General features: G+C 62.8%; 3 protein-coding genes across 5 annotated transcripts; 1 reads left to right on the top strand and 2 right to left on the bottom strand.

Annotated features, from left to right (window-relative positions):
* Positions 1 to 75: 75 nt before the first annotated feature.
* On the bottom strand, positions 76 to 6761 carry LOC144072686 (rho guanine nucleotide exchange factor 2-like). The gene is made up of 22 exons (XM_077597885.1): positions 6550 to 6761; positions 5234 to 5381; positions 5087 to 5154; positions 4898 to 4961; positions 4688 to 4820; positions 4497 to 4600; positions 4280 to 4423; positions 3967 to 4208; positions 3764 to 3889; positions 3515 to 3632; positions 3135 to 3383; positions 2985 to 3061; positions 2472 to 2644; positions 2339 to 2406; positions 1570 to 1785; positions 1427 to 1504; positions 1312 to 1361; positions 1172 to 1213; positions 1061 to 1111; positions 739 to 990; positions 480 to 639; positions 76 to 272 (listed from the first exon to the last, which is right to left on the bottom strand). Exons 1-22 carry the CDS (start codon positions 6616 to 6618, stop codon positions 223 to 225), a joined length of 2682 nt encoding a protein of 893 aa, XP_077454011.1. The 5' UTR covers positions 6619 to 6761; the 3' UTR covers positions 76 to 222.
* Positions 6762 to 7666: 905 nt separating this feature from the next.
* LOC144073013 (transmembrane protein 79-like) lies at positions 7667 to 9655 on the top strand. Of its 2 annotated transcripts, none has more exons than XM_077598509.1 (5): positions 7667 to 7890; positions 8557 to 8677; positions 8764 to 8958; positions 9027 to 9246; positions 9335 to 9655. In XM_077598509.1, exons 2-5 carry the CDS (start codon positions 8563 to 8565, stop codon positions 9483 to 9485), a joined length of 681 nt encoding a protein of 226 aa, XP_077454635.1. In that variant the 5' UTR covers positions 7667 to 7890; positions 8557 to 8562; the 3' UTR covers positions 9486 to 9655. The 2 variants fall into 2 exon arrangements, with proteins under 2 accessions (XP_077454635.1, XP_077454634.1); XM_077598508.1 differs by lacking the exon at positions 7667 to 7890 and adding an exon at positions 7914 to 8351.
* Positions 9656 to 9713: 58 nt separating this feature from the next.
* Positions 9714 to 18279, bottom strand: gon4lb (gon-4 like b). Of its 2 annotated transcripts, none has more exons than XM_077598483.1 (25): positions 18102 to 18279; positions 16810 to 16976; positions 16629 to 16703; positions 16482 to 16532; positions 16363 to 16401; positions 16176 to 16271; positions 15805 to 15954; positions 15235 to 15472; positions 15063 to 15164; positions 14919 to 14959; positions 14730 to 14815; positions 14303 to 14510; positions 13733 to 13819; positions 13483 to 13663; positions 13276 to 13426; positions 13042 to 13192; positions 12851 to 12967; positions 11654 to 12653; positions 11409 to 11563; positions 11135 to 11329; positions 10918 to 11061; positions 10451 to 10813; positions 10140 to 10384; positions 9964 to 10066; positions 9714 to 9891 (listed from the first exon to the last, which is right to left on the bottom strand). In XM_077598483.1, the coding sequence occupies exons 1-25, from the start codon at positions 18124 to 18126 to the stop codon at positions 9805 to 9807; spliced, it is 4257 nt and encodes a 1418-aa protein (XP_077454609.1). In that variant the 5' UTR covers positions 18127 to 18279; the 3' UTR covers positions 9714 to 9804. The 2 variants fall into 2 exon arrangements, with proteins under 2 accessions (XP_077454609.1, XP_077454608.1); XM_077598482.1 differs by having other exon boundaries at positions 10451 to 10843; positions 18102 to 18276.
* Between the last annotated feature and the right edge of the window lie 109 nt (positions 18280 to 18388).

Here is an 18388-nt window from a genome sequence, read left to right as displayed (position 1 = left end):
CTGAGAGCAGGGCGTCCGTCTGATTTTGTTCGGGAAGGTCCCTCGGCAAGACGGACAATCTGGCGTCCTTCCTCCGATTGGCCGCCCGACCGGAGTCCACGAGGTAGCCGAGGGCGAGAACAGCGAACAGCGGCGAACGAGGGTGACGCGCTCCGGTCCCGCGGCCGACGTGGGGCAAAGTTCCCGTCCGTCCGTCCGTCCGTCCGAGCGTCGTCGGGCGCCTTAACTGGGATCTGCCGCGCACTCGCTCTCCTCCGGGATGTCCTGAAGGTCTGAAAGGTCAGAGTTGGGCGGCCGTGTCAGCACGGGCAGCAAAGCACGAGAACCAAACGTCCGTCTCCGCCCAACCATTCAAATGCACGCGCCTGGCCGTCGGAAAGAGCACCGCGCTACCGCCGGCGTCCGCGTTTCTACCCGTCCTTACGACGTGGGCGGGCTAAAGCGCGTGCCCTTTTGGGAACGGAGGCGTGACCTCTCACCTCGGGGGCTGTCCGAGCGAGGAGAAATCTTCAGCGCTTGCGGCTCCTCTTCCTCCTCGTTGGCTTCCTGAAGCCCGTCCAGTTGCTCCAGCGGGTCGTGAGTGGCCAATGGAGCCAGCGGGTAGAGTTCCAGCTCTCTGCTGCCCCGCCTCCTCCTCCCCTGTTCCCGGAAGGGCGGCGGAGAGGTCACGGCGGCGGACCGCGCCCTCTCCCCATCGGCGGCGCCAGCGGCGGAAGCGACCCGCGCGCCCTTCCCTACCACGTCGGCCAAATCCCCGTTGCCGCTCCTCCTGCCGGCGGGATCCGCCTCCTTTTTGCCAGGCTCCGGTTCCCTCCGCCGCAGCCACTTGACTTCCTCTTGCAGGATCTCCAGCTGCCGCCTCAAGAGCGCCGCCTCGGTACCGCCGCCACCATCCAGGCCGGTGTCCCGCGACACCGAGCGGCAGAGGCGAGGTCCGGAGGCGGGCCCGACCAGCAGCTCCACCGCGGAGTCCTGGCGAACCACGGCGGCCTGCGGGGGGGTGCGAGCGCACGGGTCAGCGGAGACGCCGACCCGCCGCTACGGGGAGCTCCCATCCCACCTGAAGGGCGTGAAGCTGCGTGCTCAGGCCGACCAGATGTCGGCGCACTTCCTGCGGAAAAAGCGCCATTAGCACGGGTTAGGCCGGGCGCCCACTTTCGCCAAGGCTTACCTCTTTCAAGGTGTCCTCCTGCGGCCGGTTCCCGTTGGCGTCCTGTCGCGGAGGGGGCAAAAGGAGAGTTTGGTGACCGAGGCCGGGGAGGCCGGGTAACCCGGGTAACCCGGGTAACGTCGTCGCTCGGCTATCTATACCTTTGAGGGGGGCGGCTCCGGCCACGCGTCCGGCGTCGGCGCTTCGCCGTCTGACAAAAGCCACGCAAGGGTTATTATTCTCCCGGCGAGGCGTTTTCGGACGAGGGGCACTTACCGCTACGCTCACGGTCGCCGTTGGCGACGGAGGCTTTGACGATGCGGCATCCCGCCAGCAGGTGGCCGAGCTCGTCCACTGGGGGTCAAGGAGAAGACGGTCAGCTCCGAGGAGGGACGGACGGGCGGGCGTGCGGTCCCCACCTTCGCGGATGGCGCCGGTCAGCAGAGGTTCGGCGGGAGGGGCCGACACGGCGTCCGCTCGAAACAAGGTTCTGGCGCCGGCGCCCGCTTCGTCATCTGTGGCGGCGGCATTGCCGCCGCCGCCGCCTCGTCCCGCGGCTTCCGCCAGCTCCGAGAACAGCGTCACGCGCTCCTGCAGAAGCTCCAACACCTCGCGGTCCTTCTGTAAGATGTCCGCTGGGACCGGACCGCATGGAGCTCGTCAAAAGGATCCGACAATACACCTGCGTACGTATCCAGCACCCTATGCCCTGAGACTTGTATTTCTGGTTATTTTTGGAAAGCCGCCTCGACTCTCGTTGACTCCGACCGAACGGCCCGGCGGCCTCCGGTCCCCGGGCCTAAGCCTTTTTGTGCTAGGGTGCTGCGAGTGAAGAGACCCGATGTCTCACGGGTCTCAAAGCTGCAAGAACTTGGGACTAAATTGGCGCTCCAGTGCGGAAATAACCGCCGGCCATGCGGACGGCTGTTGTATTGTGCTCGAGAAATGTTGCTAGAAGACGACGGACAGGGAAAGGCCCCCGTGGAACTGGGTTAAGCCCCTAACCCTAACCAAAATGGGCAGTGGCCGCCGCCAGGCAAAACGCAGGCGGGTTAGGCCAGCGGACTTTGGGGTCTTTGGCAATGATTTGCGCTTCCGGTCGTGGGCCCTAAGAGAAGGTGGGCCACGACGGACGGAGGGAGGGGCCGACGGAGAGGACAAGACGGGGACCAAAATGAAAAGAGATACCTTTAAGCCGACGTAGTAAAGCTTTGTGTTCCGTTTCAATCAGGGGGAAGTCTTCTCTGGACGGACAACTGCGGAAAGACACCGTCAAAAAGGGACGGTGGTCTCGTACGGGACGGAGCCGGGCCGGCGCTACCTGGCCGAGGCCTGCTGTATGGCGTTCATCCAGGCGCGCCGCTCGTCTTTGGAGACGGCGTGCAGCTCGTACATCTCCGGGGGGGCCGAGTCGCTGATCAGGTACATGCCTCGCTCCTGATTGGCTATATCTCGGACAATCAGCTTGGTCAGAGACACCACCGGAGACTTGTCCTGTCGACGCGGGTTAGGGTTTGGGGTTAGCTTAGGGTGGACCCAGGGGTGGGCAAACCGGTGCTCGAGGGCCGCCGTGGGTGCCGGTTTTGGTTCCAAGCGATCCGGCACGGACACTTTGACCAATGGCATTTCTGCAGGAAACAAGAAGCACCTGGCTGCAGTCCACCGATTGCACTTGTAGGAGACCAGATTGGTGAAAAGGTGTCCTCTTTGTGGGTTGGGAGGAAAAGCCGCACCCACTGCGGCCCACGCTGGAATAGTTTGCCCGCCCCTGCATGGGTTAACGCTAACCCGCCGCCAACGAGTAGCTAGAGCCGGCGCCCCGTCGAGCACTCACCAAGGACGCAAAGGTGAATTTTTGGTCTTTCTCTTGGAGGAAGATCAAGATGTCCGTCATCAGCAGGACGCGCACGTCTGGAGGGGGGCAAGAGGAGGGGTTGCGTGAGCCAGCAAGCGGACCGAGCCGGGCGGCTTTCTCTGGTCCTACCTTTCAGCCTGGAGCCCTGGACCTTCCAGAGGAGCGAGCCCTCACGGAGGAGCTTCCGTCGCGAGAGCTCGCCGCCTCGGAAGACGCCACCGCCGCGCACCTCCGCTCGAGCCCGGGGGTCCAGCCGGGACTGGACCTCCTGCAGCCTGCCGGCGCGCTCCAGCTCCAGCACCTCCCGATCCACCGATCCGATCAGCTCCTTGAGGAGAGCCAGGGCTCGGCCCATGGCCCGCGCCTCCTCCTCGTCGCCTGGAGCGAGCCCGGGAGTCCCGTCAACGCGAGAGCCGGCGCCAGGCCCGCTACGCCCCGCTTGGCCCAGACGGCCGAGAAAAAGAGAGAGAGAGAGAGAGAGAGAGAGAGAGAGAGAGAGAGAGGGCTACCTTTGGTGTTGTCCAGGATCCTCTGGAGGAGAACGGGGTACTTGGTGATCCTCTGGGTGACCAGCAAGATGCACTCCTGGACGCCGTGACGACGCAGCAGAGGGCCGCGGCAGGCGCGCTGTGCGCGAAGGGAACGGCGCTCGGTAAAAGATTGACCGACGGGGTTTGTGCCCAAAAAAGGCCTACTTGGCCACCAAACGTGGGTTTGGACGAAGACAAAGAAGGAGGGAGATCAACTTGCTGGCTCACCCTGACAAAATGCTGCAGTCTTCTGTCCCGCGTTAAAGCGTCCTTGTAGAGCTTGACGGCTTTGGGGTGACGACTGCAAAACTCCGAGTAAGCTTTCTTCATCTCGTCCGCGTTCGGACCCGAGAACTAGACGGACGCGGGGCGGTCAGACCGGCCGGGACCGAGACCGAGGCTTAGGATGGCGGCGCGGGTTGCGCACCCACCTGCGCAAGGAGCAGCTCTCCGATGCCGGGCACCACAAAGTTGGCGTCGCCGCCGCCCTGCTTCCTGCGAGCCAGCAGCCGGGCCAGGAAGCCGGTGTGGATCTGCAGCAGCCGGTCCAGGCAGGGGAAGATGGCGTGAACCACGCCCGGCTCCAGCATCACCTCCTCCAGCATGCCGCGCCGGTACACGCCCTCCATGATGCGCAGGGTCCGCACGTGGTGAAACTCGGTCTGAATCAACTCTGCGCGACGGCGTCCGGGTCAAAAAAAAAAAGAAAAGAAAAGGGCGCCGCGACGACGAGGGGCGTGCTACCGTAGATGACGTCCTGCTGTTTAATGAGGTCTTTGTGGAGGCTCTGCAGGAAGTGGGGCTCCACCAGCAAACTCCAACTGTCCGCCTGAACGCCGCGACCCTCCGCCTGCAGGTCCTCCAGCAGGGGGGTCCACCAACAGTCTCCTAGGGGAAACGGCCTTCAAGCAGCGCCAAGGTGGCGGCGGCGGCGACCGGGCCGAGCGGCCGGAGGACGCACCTTCGTCCGTCAGCGACTCCATGGACAGGGTCCTGCTGCGGAAGTTGAGCGACTCGGTGGAGTGGGACAGGATCCTCCTGAGACCGGCCGAGTCCTCGCCGGCCCTGGACGCACTCTGTCGTGAGCCCGGTCGGGACGGCCAAACGGAGGGACGGAGGGACGGAGGGACGGCGCTCCGTCGTGCCACTCACCCGGCGATGTTGGTGGTGGAGACGCTCTTGGCCAGGAGAAGGCCCGAGCGGACCCGTCGGGGGCCCAGCAGGGACTGGCGGAGGCTGTCCGACGGGTAGATGGCCGAGCTGGGCCGCTCCTTGACGACGGTGCCTGAAAGGCGGACGGCAAACGGGTGAGGCCACCGAGCGGACCGAGCGGACCGAGCGAGGGCCGTGGCGTCCGCTCACTTTTGGTCCGCAGGGCCACCTTCTGAAGGGCCGAGCTGTTCCTGGCCATCGCCAGCTTCTGTTGCTGCAAAGCGCAAACGGAAAAGCGTGGAGGGCCAGCCGATAGGACGGGATGCGGCGCCCGCGTGGCTGGCCCCCTTCTTTTCGGAACACGCCCCTGGTTCCGGTCCCCGGAGCTCCGCCCCTTACCTTTTGTTTCATCTTGGCGCAGCTGGCCAGGCTGTCTCGGCAGCGGTTGTGGATGGTGACGGTGCAGCCTGCGGCACAGGAGTGGAGAGAGTTAGGGTTAGAGCGAGCCTAACGGCGGTCGGGGCGCCCGACGCCCGTCTGTCTCACCGGGGCAGCTGAGGGCCTCCTTGGCCGTGATGCTACGGTTGCAAGCCGAGCAGAGGGTGGTGGAGGAGACGGTGAGCGAGGTGAAGAGGTGGCCTTTGTTGGTGCGGGCCTCCTTCTCGCGCTCCTTCACGCGCTCCTTCTCTTTGTTCTGACAACACGCACACACACACTCCAAATGACCGAGCAAAAACACATATGCGAGGTGACCCCGCCACTTGCTCTTTTTTGAGACTTTGATAGCGAGTCTCCGCACCGTCCCGACAAAATCGTCCGTCCGGTGCACGTCAAATTTTCAGACGGGGAGTCTATTTGACGTTCAGAGCGGAAAATGAGTTGAAAAGTTTCAACTTTTTTGGAACGCAAGTCGGCTTGGCAATGGTGGGACTTTTTGCTTTTTATTGTTTTATGGGACCAATCAGCTGACGGCGACTCGTCACACGAGACAACGGGGAAATGAGGCCCGTGACCGAAATGGGTTTCTTCAGCCGACTTCTTCTGGACCCGACGATCGACCGATTGATCGTTTTTTGGGACATTTCTGGCGTTAAGCTTTGGTGGAGCAGCTCGGGGTTTGCTTTGGCAGAACGATGCGGCACTTCCTGATGCGTGAGGGAGGCGCGCGTGCGCAGTCGAGCTCCCCTCCCCTCCCTTCCCCTGCCCTCCCCTCTCTTTCCCGTCCCGTCCCGTCCCCTCCCCCTCCCTCCCCGGCCAAGCCAGCCAGCCAGTCAGCCCGCCCGCCCGTTCGCTTCCTCTGCAGGACAAAGCGGTTCGCCGGCCACGCTGCGTGCGAGTAACGGACGCGCGCGGCCAATCGCCAAACGTTGATCGCCACGAGCACGAGCGCACGCGCACGACAGGACGGACACACTCGTCCGTCGTGGAAAAAAAAGAAAAACAAACCCACAATTTGTTCTCCCCCGAAGGCAACATTTCCGCCAAGTTGTTTACAATCACGCGCACACACGCACGCGCAGCCAGCGTGACAGACGCAAATCGGTCGGTCGAGCAAGCCGTCTTCCGATAGCGGATCGATCACCAGGAGAAGCAAAGCGATAAAAGGGGCGACCAAATCGACACGAGGGAGGCAAGAATGAAGGAAGATAGGAAGGTAGGAAGGAAGGGAGGGAGGGAGGAAGGGAGAAAAGGAGAGGGAACAAGAAGAAGAAAAAAAAAGAGCAAGAATAACGGAACAGCCTCAAAGTCGCTCATTCAAACTCAGGGTAGCCAATAAATGATCAGCAACAATCGATGATGCTTTTTTCCCCTTCTTTTTTGTCCGTTCGGGGTTTAGAGGAGGGGGGGGGGGGGATTCTCACCTTGGCGTTCATTTCTTTCATCTTGTCTTTCATCTTGTCTTTATTCTTCCCCTCCAGCAGCCGGGACATCCCGCCGCTCGACCGTGCGCGCGCGCGCGTAATGAGCCAATCGGCGATCGATCGATCGATCGATTGATCTCCGCTCCAGCCGAGCTTTTTCCTTTCCGACGCGAACCGCTCGGAGAACGAGCCAGCGAGCGCCGTGCGGTCTGGAAGGCGGGACTTAGGCAGCCGGAGAGGGGGGGGGGCAGACGGGGCGGAGTTCAGGCGGGAGTGACAGCCGAGCGACCAATCCGAGCTCGGCCCGCCGCCGGCGCTTCGGACCAATGACGGCTGGTGGGCGGTGGACGAGCTTGGCGTCACGTGACGCCGGACGGCCAGCCGGGCGCTTTCCGGAAGTGCCGCGACACTTCCACATTTTTTCGGATGACGTGGAACCCGCCGCCTTCGAAACACCCAACAGCCCCCACCTCCCCGCATTCGGCGGTCACGTGAAAAATAACTAACTCAATGCGGCTCCTTCTTCTTGCCGTTGCCGGCTGCTGCTGCTGCTGCTGCAAAAGTTCCATCCACCAATTGCGATCTTTCTGAAAAGGAATGCTATCTTAAGCCTCTTTACTGTAATGCTAAGAAAGGCGGTTTGAAGATTGGAGGATCCGGATCTTTTGTGGCGTCTTCAATTCAATCTAGCTTTTCATCGACGTCAATGACACTGTCCGATTAACAAAGCGATGTTCAAACGTTCAAGGTGAAGCAATAAAACACAATGGAGCCTTATCTCCTCCTCGCAAATTTATTGACAAAACAGAAACAAGTGTCCATTTTTCTTGAAGACAGACAGAAAGGATCAAATTAGCACGTCGAATCGCAGGGGCACAAAAAATCAAAATCAAATAAAATATAGTAGTCAGTGGGCCAGCTCAAGTGTTCACCAATACACTCGATCTAAACGGCAGCACACCATAGCCTACGAGGAGTTCGGAAGAGAATAGAAAGAAACTACGTTATTTGTTGCTACTATTTGGATTTGGTCAATGACAAGGAACGCCACGTCTGTGGCTTGAAATGAACTAACTCAATGTATACATAGACGTAAAAGTCAAGGGGGGGGGGAGGCAAGTGGGTTAGTGTCGTCGTTTGAAAGCAACAGTCTACTTCCGCTTTGCAAGGGAGTTGTTCACATGTCGCTCACCTGCCACGCTGGCAAACGAGTACAAGACAAGCGTCGCGTCTTGAACAAACGAGCGAGCCAGCCAGCCAGCCAGCCAGCCAATTGTTTTTCCCTTCTTCTTCCTCCGCCTTTTCATCGCCGGCCCTTGTTTTCTCTGTCCGTCGCAGCAGGTCAGTTGAAGACACCCACATAGTAGTTTGACATGGACTTTCCTCGCGGTTGGCCTGTAATCAATGCCAAGCGACTCCCCGAGGGGAAACGCGGCGCCAACTTACGCTCCACTCGGGAGTCAAACTAGCGTCGGCGCCTAGTGACGTCATTGGCGAGGGAGGGAATGGCCAAACGCGCGAAGCCCCCGGGGTCCGTGCTTTTCCCCTCCCCTTCCCTTGGCGGTCCGGTCCGGTCCGGTCCGGTCCGGTCCACAGCCCATACTACCATTGAATCGGGCTCACGCCAAATTCTTCCATCCGGCCCACATTTTCCAGCTTCGACATTTCGACCGCCCCAGACACGGCCATATCCTTCCAACCTTGGGTCACCAACGGCGGTCCTCCATCCAGTCTGTTGTCCACGTCTCCTCCAAGCTCACCTGAATCAAATGATCGGAGAGCCCGCCCCTTATGGGGTTCAGGTGTGTCGCATCGGACGTGGAAAACAAGACTGGACGGCTTTGCCGAACCCTTGCACTGGCCACTCTTTGGTCGCGGACTGTTGCTGACACCAAATGTGTTCAAGTGGGAAGGCTGGCCAAAAGAAATTGTTGATTTTTAAGTTTTAGTTTTATTTTTCAAAAACGGAAGCAGAAAGATTTCACTTCTACGCCTTCTCGTCGGCAGGCGAGCATGGACCGGTGGGCTCCGTCGTCCGACGAGGAGGCTTCGCCGATGGAAAAGAAGGCGGAGCCCCGCGCCCGGCAGGAAACCGGGGATGATGCTCGCGACGGCTTGCCCGCAAAGGGTAACCGCCTTCCCGCCTTGCCGCCTTCCGTCCATCCGTGCATCCGCCGGCTTTGCCTGCCGTTGACGGGATTGGGCGCTTTTCAGGCGGACGCGGCTGCGCCCATCGAGACCTCCTGAAAGCGGGCGTGTCTCTGGTGACGGCGGCCCTCTTCTTCCCCTTCCTGGTTTGGGGGGGCTTTGTCTTTCTGCCCTTTGACGCCCCCGTGCTCCGTGGCGCCCCCCTCAGGATGCTCTACGCCACGCGCTGCTCCGTCTTTGCCGCCGTGCCCATCGTCTCGGGTGCCTCGCTCGTTCGTCCGCTCGTCCAATGTTTGCGTCTGGCTATGGCATTTCGCTTTTCCCCCCAGGCTGGCTGGCAGTGGGCGTGGCGCGTCTCCGCCTCCGGCCGCCGCCGGGTGGAACGGAGGACGACGGCGGCGAGGAGCCCAACTTCCACCGGAGGTACGCAGGCGAGTCGGCGAGCCTCTTCCTGATGTACTTCTCGCAGCTGGCCGTCACGGCCGTCTACCTGAGGCAGGAGCAGCTGAAGCTGGTGCCCCTGCTGGCCCTGGTCTTCGCCTTGGGACGGTTAGGAATCGAGGGAGGGAATCGAGCCAACGGGGTCCCATCCGAGCCACCCGCTCTGCCCGCCTAACCCGCCTTTGCTCCCGTCTAGGTTCGGGTACTGGGCGGCGGGCGCCTGGGGCAGCAGCGTCCGCGTTTTCGGGATGGGGCTGTCCTTCCTGCCCACCCTGACCTTGGCGGCGGCCAACCTGGCTCTGGCCGCCCAATCGCCCTCTCCCGAGGCCCCCAACTTCTTTGGATGAGGGCAAAACTTGGACGTCGCCGTCGGCCTTTTTCCCGATCAAGCGTACGCGTCGGCCGGCCGGGTCGGGGTGACTGTCCCGTGTCCCCCCCCGTCCCGCTCCTTTTTTTCTTTTTCTTTGACTATTTGGTGGTACAGTGAGAGACAATAAAGCCACCCGTTCCATTGCAACCCCAAACGACTGCATTGATGCTTGGCCTGGCTTTCTAAAAATGAAAATAGGCCAACCTTTCAAGGACGGTTGGGGGCGCCTGCAGATCGGCCCGCCATTTTATTCTCGGGAAAAAGTTTGGACGGGGAAGCATTTCGGGCGGCGTTCTTCAAAGGGTGGGTGGCTCGTCTCCGCAGCCGGCGTGGCGGGCCGCGCTCTGGAAAAGGCGCATCAGATCCCGAAAGCGTCCGGACACCTGCAACCCGGGCGCAGAGGGGTCCGTCGGCCGGAGAAAGGCAAGGCCGGCGCCCCGGCGACCGACGCTCACCTCGCCGGCCGTCTTGTTGCCGAGCAGAGCGGAGATGCCCTGGAAGGTGTCGGGATTGGCCCCCTCCCGTCGACACGTGGTCAAGATCACCCGATCGGCCTCCCTGGAAGAAGAAAAAAAAGAAGGCGCGCTAGATTGAGCGCGTGCGATCCTGGCGGCGCCGCCTTGCGCCGCACCTGGTCCACAGGATGACCTTCTCCCCGCTGGGCGTCAGGGAAATGTTTTTGGCGCAAACGGGAAGTTCGGCGGGCGCCGCCGGGACGTCCTCGTCCCGTTTCCTCTTGGGAGACGGCGACCCAGTCTCCTCCTCGTCGGCCGAGCGCCGCCGCACCGCCGCGTCGGAAAGACCGGCGCCGTCTCGGGAGGCGGGAACGTGGAGCGGGTCGGAATTCGCCGGAACCCCGGCCGTGCCCCCCGAGTCCTGTAGGGGAGACGGCGTCAAGCGGCGTCGGACGGACGCACGCGCGCACCGGCTCGCCGGGCTCACCTTGCCGCCGTGGAAGCGAGCGCATCCCCTCCGACGATGCGGGCGGCGACGCAGCCAATCGGATCCCCGCGAAGGAAAGGGCGAGGACGGAAAGGCGCGGTCGGCCGCTCCGTCGGTGAGGACGACCTCGTCGGGGGCCGCGCGCGGGCGCAACTTCCTCATCCGGTGCCGGGTCAGGGAGGCGTCCGTCTCGCCGGCGTCCTCGTCGGGCAAGGTGACTTCCTCGAAGCCGCCGGCGGGAAGGCCCGGGCCCTCCTCGCCCTCCTCCGGCCAACGGGCTTCCTCGAACTGGCCCGGGCGGGCGGGCGGCGGGCGCAGCTCGTCGAAAAACACCCAGAACTCCGCTTGCAGCCGAGGGTGTCCCTTCAGCAGAGCCGCCATTTGCGCCTGGAGCTGAGCGGCACGAGCGCGGGTGACCGGGAGCCAGCCAGCCAGCCGGCCACCCGAGCGGTACGGATATGGCATACCTCGCGGACGGCGGCGGCACCCAGTCGGGGGCCGGGCTGGAGGGCCTTGATGATCTTGTTGTAATGGGACGGGTTGTCCCCGAAGGTGACCTCCAGTTGGCGCAAGAAGCGGCGGCTGCGCTCGAAGGCTTGCTGCTCTTCAAACTGCGGGCGGGAGAAAGCTTTCGACTTTAGAGGACGGCGGAGAGGGGGGGGCGCCTTGGACGGCGCCACCGACCAGTCCGCACTCCAGCGCCTGCTCGGGATGGAGGAAGGCGGCAAAGTCGCGCAGCAGTTCGGTGCGCTTTCCCAGGATGCGGCGCAGCTTTCGGAAGACGCCCAGCATCTCGCGTCCGTCCGGCCGCTCCAGCTCGTTCAGCGCGCCGACAAACTCCTCCAACTTGTCCGGGTGGTCGCGCAGCGCCTCGCGAACCTCCGCCCCGGAATAGGAAAATGAGCCCGGAGCCGATGGACCCGGGCGAAAACGCCGCCTTTCCCGGGCGGGCGCTCACCCTTCGGAGATAGCCGTGAGCGAAGGCGGCGTCTTTGCTCTGCCGCCGAGGGTCGTTCTCCATCGCGTCGCCGTCGTAGAGGGGGCCGGCGGGGGCTTTCCCCGGGCGCTCCCGACGAGCTCGCCGCGCCGCCCCGTCGCCCGGGCTCCGTCGACCTGAGGGGACGCGGCCCGTGCTCACGGTGGGCCGGGCGAGAGGAGGAGGAGGAGGAGGAGGAGGAGGGGCGGCGGTCGGACGCTACCTACCTCTCCCTCGTCCGCCACCTCCCCGGGGCGGCTTCCGAAGCCTTCCTTCCTCGCGAGCGCCGGCGAGGTCGTCGTCTTCCGAGGCGACGGCCACCCCGCCGTCCCTTTTGGGCGCCTCTTCCTCCTCCTCTTCCTCCTCTTGCGAGGCAGGCGAGTGCTCTTCCTCCGACGGGCCACCCCGCCTCCCTCCCGGGGCCGGCCGCCCGGCCGTCCCCCGAGGGTCGGGGCGGGGGTCGGGCCGGGGCGGGCGGGGAGGAGACCTCGGCGGCGCCTCGGCCGCGGCGGGGAGGGACTCTTCGGACGACGCCTCTTCCTCCCCCTCCTCTTCTTCGTCATCTTCGTCTTGAGTCAGCTCGTCAAAGTCTTCGTCATCGTCCTCGTCCTCTTCATCCTTCTCTTCCTCCCCTTCTTCCTCTCCCGCCCGCTCCTCTTGCCGCCCCTGGTCTTCGTCTCCCCCCGCCCGCTCCTCTTCCCCTCGGTCCACTCCCGCCGTCTCTTCTCCCTCTCCCGCCCGCTCCTCTTCCCGACCTTGCCCTTCATCCCCTCCTGCCCGCTCCTCTTCCCCTCGGTCCTCTCCCGCCATCTCTTCTCCCTCTCCCGCCCGCTCCTCTTCCCGACCTTGCCCTTCATCCCCCACCGCCCGCTCCTCTTCCCCCGGGTCCGCTCCGGCCCGCTCCCCTTCCCCCACATCTCGGGGGCCGCGGGCCGGCGACTCTCTGGGCACGACGGGCGGGGAGGCGGCGTCCCCTCCGACCAGGAGGATGCCCCCGGCGCAGACGGAGGAGAGGAGCGTGTCCCCCTGCGGTCGCGCCGGGCAGATGGGGTGCAAGGAGGCGTTGTGGGCCAGGGTGAAAAGGCGCCGGCGGGAGGGACCCGGCCGCGGTGGGGGTTTTTGGAGGCGGGAAGGGTAAAGCTTCAGGTGGCAGCCTCTGGGAAGGGAGCGAGGGTAGCACGGAGCGCCGCCGTCCACTCGCGTCCTCCGGACGATCTCTCGGCTGTTCTGCGAAGGGCGGCGCCGGGAAAAAAAAGTCAGACGCGCTTCCCGACCCGGCCGGTGCCGGCCGGGGTCCACGTCCTCGCTTTAGAAGGGCGACGGACGGGAAAGGGGAGGGCGACGGACGGGAAAGGGGAGGGCGACGAGGCGCCTCCCCCGGCCGACTCGGCGTTAACGTGAGGGCTCCCCGCGACGTGACGCACCTGAAGCCAAACGGGCATGACGGAGGGATCCCTCTCCACGGGGGGGCGCCGGTCCGGGGCTCCCGCCGGCTCGCAGGCCAGCGGCCGGGGGGTGGCCGGCTGCCGTGTCAGAAACATCTGCGGGGAAAAGGAAGGGCGGGTGAAAAAAGTCCGCTCTCCGCCCGACTCCTCGGACCGGCGCTTTCGGGGACCTTGAGGATGTTCCGGGGAGGCGCCCGGGGGCCGCTCATCTCGCGGATGTGTTTGGCCAAGCGGAAGGCGCTCTTGCACAGCAGGTAGGAGCTGATCAGATGCTGCGGCTGCACGGCCCCCTCAAAGTGCTTCAGACCTAAAACGATCATGCTGCGCACGCACGCACGCCATCTTTTAGACACCTCTCAGGCGGGCGGCTCCGCCTCTCCCAGAGGACGAGCCGACGCCCTCACCCGTCCTCCCCGGCGGTAAATGTCCCGCGGTGGGGTCGCGCGTGGCGCGCGGGATCCAGGCTGCACACGGGAAGCAGTTGAGGGTAGATGAAGACGTCCCGCGTGGCCAGCAGCCAGGCGGCGTCCGCCGGCAAGACGGGGAAAGCGTGGCCTGCGGGGAGGTACGGCGTCAGTGCGCGAGGGGCCACGTCGGGCGCCCGTCCTTACCCGCCGTGGTGGAAGACATGGCGGGCAGCCAGCGCCCGGAAGCGGGAGGCTGGCGCGGCGGGAGCCGGCCGGCGTGCCGCGTCTCCTCCAGCAGCTCCAGCGCCCCCTGGAGGTTGCTCGCCCGGAAAGACGAGGAACGCGACAGTTGCTCTCGGCGCGCGGCAAAACGCCGAAGCTCCTCCTGCGCGGCACACGCGGGGTCACTGGGGCCGTCCGCTGGCTCGCCCGCAAACCCGCTCGGCCGACTGACCAGAAAGTGTTTGGTGACGGCGGCTTCGTGTTTGAGGGCGCAGACGTCGCGACTCAGCAGGTGAACTTGGGTCAGCAGCTGGACGTGCTGAAAAAAACGCCACTGGCGCTAAAATCAAGACGTAGCGAGAAGGAACCCGCGACTCTCCGAGACCCGTCGTCCGACGGTCCGAAGCGAGACGGCCGTTTGCGCGCCGGCGGCCCCGCGGCTCCAACGCGTTGGCGTGCCGTGGCGGCCGCTCGGCAAATAGCAAATACTTTGACGCGCCGACTTTGATGGCCCCCAACGACTCGGACGCCCCGGACGAATGCCGGTCGGACGTCCGGCGCAGTCTGAACGAGCCACGCCGCAACGACTTTACGTTCAAGTACGAGTAATAGCGGTACCAAAAGACGCTGCGGCGTGGCTCCGGTACCGGCACGAGCCGATAGCAGGCGGCCGAAACGGAGAGGCCCAAAAAGGTATGGTACAAAGGTCAGATGCGCTTTTGAGCATGTTTTTTGGTTTGTCACTCTAGTGGCTAAGAAGGTTCGGGCGACGGAGGGAGGGAGGGAGGGAGGGAGGGAGCACCTGCTGCATTTGCTGACTGAGTCGCGCTTTGTGGGCAGAGTCCAGGCGCAAGGCGGGCCGAGCGCCCGCCACCCACACGCTGGGCGCCGGCCAGTTTGTGGCGTCCCGGAGGGCTGGCCGCTGCTGCTGCTGCTGCTGCTGCTGTTCCGGCGGAGGCGGCTGGACGGCATGGAAGCTTTCGCGGGCTGCTCGCCTGCGTTCCACGGGCCTGCCAAAGACAAAAATAGATTTGTGGGATCCCACCCCCAAACGCCCCGCCCGCCCCATCCCATCGCTGCATTGTGCCCACCGCGCTGCTTCTTTCTGGCCTGGTAGAAAGCCGGCACGCGCGGGCGGGGTCGCTCGCTCTCCCTCCCGACCCAAACGCCGGCGGCACGTCTTTGCCGGGGCGTCCCAACGGGAGGGTCCCCGCCGTTTGCCGTCTTACCGCCGAGCCTCCGAGGGCCGCTCCTCGTCCTCCTCGTCCTCGTCATCCTCCTCGTCCTCCTCGGGGCCTTCTTCTCCATCCCGCAGCTGCGTGCGCGCACACACGGATGAACTCTGGCGCCGCCCGCCGATAAAAGCGCGGTCCGCGCTTTTATCCGTGGGTGGCGCCAGAGTTTGAGCGCGCGCTGACCGTGAGGAAGAGCTCCTCCAGCAGTTGGTTGACTTCTTTCTCTGGAAAACAAACACACGTCGGTCCGAGCTGCGCGACACGGGCGTGCTTTCCATCGCCTCCATACATTTGGGGCACCAAAAAGCGGCGTTTCAACGGTCTTACTGGTGATCTGAACGCCGCGGTCCGTCCTGTAGTCTTCCAGGTCGGGCTCGTCCAGGTCGTCCAAGACGTTGTACTCCGGGTCGTCGTCGTCGTCCGCTTCCTCTGAAATAGGGAGCCAAAAAAAATGGACGTGCAACCCTAACCCCGGAGGTCTACCGCCACCGACTCTTACCTTCGTGGTGCGTGGCCACCAGTCCGTGGAGCCAGCGCGTCCAATGGCGGTCCTCCTCCCCCCCGGCCTCGTCGGCGTCGGCCGCGCCGTCGGGGGCCGGGAGCTCCGCCTCCAGCCGCTCCAAGGGGACGTCCACGAGGGGCAGCTTGGAGCGCGTGCGCAAGGCCAGACCGCCGCCACCACCGCCGCCGCCACCACCGCCGCCGCCACCGTCCTCCTCCTCCTCCATCCCGAGAGACTGCCACGGAGCCCCACTTTAGGCCAAACTTTAAAACTCCAGCGTCGACAGATTAAACACGGGAGGGGGTTTGGAGTACTCCCGTTGTGGCCGTTTATTGGGACGTAGCGACCGCAGACCAAAAAAAGGTCCCTCACCCCAGCAAACACTGGATAAAATCATGTCAATCATCGACGCAAAAGAGGGATTGCACCACGACAATGCATCATGAATGTTGTAAAGGAAGAACGGAGGCGAGGCGAGGGGGGGGCTTACGTTCGTTGGCGTCGCCCAGACCGAATCAAGCGGCTTTTAGGTCCCTCCCTCCTTCCCCCGGAAGGATTTGTAATTACCGAAAAGGCGGCGTAGGCCGGTCCGCGATCCAGCTCCTCCTCCACGGCGTTCAGGCTTTCCAGGAAGGAGGGGGCGGCGGTCACCCGGCAGCCGCTTTCGGGCGCTTGGTCTTCGGGTGGCCACATGACGTCACAGTCGCTCAGGAAAGACTGAAAGACGGGGACAAAAAGGAATTGGAACCCAAGCGCCGGCTTTTGCAGCCTCACAAAACGAAGGATCCGATCAAAATGAAGACAAAATGGACGTGATCTGCGTTGAAAAGCGTGTGGACATTTTGGAAAATGGCCAGGTCAACAATCCGCTAAATCATTGTCCGATGAGGCTAACGAGTGGCAAGTCGTAACCCGGTCGACGGGGTGAGCGCACGCACCTCTTCGGCCGTGTCGTCCTCCTCTTCCTGGGGTCGGTACTCTTCGTCCGACGAGTCTCCGTCGGCGTCCAGCTGGATGTCGGCAAACTGCGGCGGCTTGGAGACAAAGGGCGCGGCTTGGGACGGACGGAGGGAGGGGCGGGCCTTTTGGCCGGGAGCCCTTCCCCATCCTCACCCTCACCCTCACCTGCGAACTTTGCTCCGCCGACAAACTCCAGTCCACGCACTGAACGCAAAGAGGCGAGACGTGCGCGTCAAGTCGGCGACGAGCGTGCGCTTGGGCGTTCCACTTAGTCCGTGGCTCACCTGCCCCTGCCGGACGGCCGTCTTCCACCTGGACCGTGTCATCTTGGGCTCCTGGCGCCGTGGCAAACGACAAGGAATCCGGGTTACGGAGAGGGCGGGCGGGCGGGCGGGCGGGCGCGTGTGACGGGAGGGCGCGACGCCACCTACAAACATGGGCGTGTCCCGCGTGTCTCGGATGGCGGCTTTCATCATGGCCACCACGCGTTCGTCGGTGATCACCTCCTGACGGAGAGCGCGCGGGAGGGACACGCTCGGGTCAGCGAGGCGGCGAGCACAGAAGCCAGAGACGGACGCCGACGGATCCTCGGGCGGGCGGCGTTGGACTTACGTGCAGGATGTCGCGCACGTTGCAGGCCGTCAAGTTGTGTCGTCTGGACTTCCTGTCCAGGTCGATGTCCAGTCGGCCCAGTTCGTCTTGGCTCGACTCCTCCTCCGCCTCGGCCTCGGCCGCCGGTTCCTCTCGGGACGGGACGTCTGCGTCCTCGTGCGTCCGCGCTGGCGGTAACGGGAGAAGAGCGCTTGATGCTGGCCAGGAGGCAAACATATAAGCCCCTCCCACGCGCATATCACTCCCCAATGGGCGAGACGAGCGCGACCTCAACGCGTTTGGGCGCGGAGAGCCCTCTCTTTCTCCTCCGATGAAACCAAGAGGTTGAAAAGGTGTACAATGGGTCAAAGTCGGCCATGTAGAAAGACGCACAAGTGATCTTTCTCTTCACGCGTTGTGCCATCAAAGATCATGGCTGCTCTCTGCCCTCCCTCACTGGATGACACGGTCAGCCCTCGCTACCTCAGCAGAGCCGGGAACATTGTCAGGGACCCAGACCATCCTGGTCACAACCTGTTCCAGCTGCTGCCCTCTGGCAGACGCTACAAGTCTCACAAAGCACGGACAAATCGACTTAAGGACAGTCTTTTTTTCCCACAGCCATCAGGGCTGTGAACTTGCGTTAGCACGACACACAATCCCTTCTGTGCAATAACTTCGGGGTGTGCACTAACAATGTGCAATATTTTAGAATTTACCTTGCCCGGACGTGACTTTTTATATTTGTATATTACTTATTTATGTTTTTACTGGGAAAACGCACTTTGTGGAGTAGCACCACCAATTTCGTTATACGCAGCTGTGTAATGACTTTTGATTTGATTTTAGTAGTATTAAACATCATAACCTAGTTATTTGTTACTCTGAAATAGATGGCGAATGACAACAATTAAACATGTTTTTCCATTCCAATATCCAGTTTTTGGTGTATTTTTTAGAGGGTGGGACCGAATTTGTATCGAGTTCATTTCTATGAGAAAACGTCGATTTCAGATACGAGTAAATAGACATGCAAGCTCAGTCCCGGAACGCATTAAGCTCGTATCTCAAGGCACCACTGTAGTCGATGGATCACGAAGAAACAATGGACAAATGAGATGGCTGAAAATGCTGCATTTGTCTCGTTCTTGGTCTATTTGTGCTCTTTGTTTGTTTTGTTTGCTTTCCCACGGCTTGTTTTGAAATTCCGTACGCCTTGGAAGCCCCTTTCCTCCACAGCTACGAGGAGCCGAACGAGCAAGTCTTTTGCTTTCGCGACTAAAGCGAGCTCGTCGCTCAAATAGCAACAATACCTGCGGGTGTCCAAGAAGGCTCCATTTCATGGCAAAGGTGGGCGTTCGGGCCAGGCTGGCCGGGAGAAACGACTGGCCGTGCTTCGCCGCCGCAACACGGGAACCGCTAGCTAGGTAGCTAGCTTCCTTTCGGCTAATAACAAGCCCCTTTTCGCTCGTAAGGCGTCGCGTCGAGGCGCGTTGCGCTCGCGCTGCCCCCTGTCGGCCTGGAGTTCCTTCCGCAGGATTCCTCGGTCTCCGTAACTATGGCAACAGTGTCTTCAGTCCCACTCACGTGACCGTGACGC

Source organism: Stigmatopora argus, chromosome 4, assembly GCF_051989625.1.
Source record: "Stigmatopora argus isolate UIUO_Sarg chromosome 4, RoL_Sarg_1.0, whole genome shotgun sequence".
NCBI lineage: Eukaryota > Metazoa > Chordata > Actinopteri > Syngnathiformes > Syngnathidae > Stigmatopora > Stigmatopora argus.
The sequence above is the reverse complement of the archived record's forward strand: the minus strand, read 5'-3'. Positions and strand labels throughout refer to the sequence as shown.

Coding starts and splice junctions, on each gene's coding strand:
- LOC144073013 (XM_077598508.1), top strand. CDS start 8,055: ATGGCCAAACGCGCGAAGCCCCCGGGGTCCGTGCTTTTCCCCTCCCCT. Junction 8,352..8,556: donor CCGCCCCTTATGGGGTTCAG/GTGTGTCGCATC, acceptor TCTCGTCGGCAG/GCGAGCATGGACCGGTGGGC. Junction 8,678..8,763: donor CGACGGCTTGCCCGCAAAGG/GTAACCGCCTTC, acceptor GGCGCTTTTCAG/GCGGACGCGGCTGCGCCCAT.
- gon4lb (XM_077598482.1), bottom strand. CDS start 18,126: ATGGAGCCTTCTTGGACACCCGCAG. Junction 15,955..16,175: donor AGGACGACACGGCCGAAGAG/GTGCGTGCGCTC, acceptor CCCGTCTTTCAG/TCTTTCCTGAGCGACTGTGA. Junction 15,473..15,804: donor CGGCCTACGCCGCCTTTTCG/GTAATTACAAAT, acceptor GCTCCGTGGCAG/TCTCTCGGGATGGAGGAGGA.
- LOC144072686 (XM_077597885.1), bottom strand. CDS start 6,618: ATGTCCCGGCTGCTGGAGGGGAAGAATAAAGACAAGATGAAAGACAAG. Junction 5,382..6,549: donor TGAAAGAAATGAACGCCAAG/GTGAGAATCCCC, acceptor GCGTGTTGTCAG/AACAAAGAGAAGGAGCGCGT. Junction 1,786..2,338: donor TTTACTACGTCGGCTTAAAG/GTATCTCTTTTC, acceptor GTCCGGTCCCAG/CGGACATCTTACAGAAGGAC.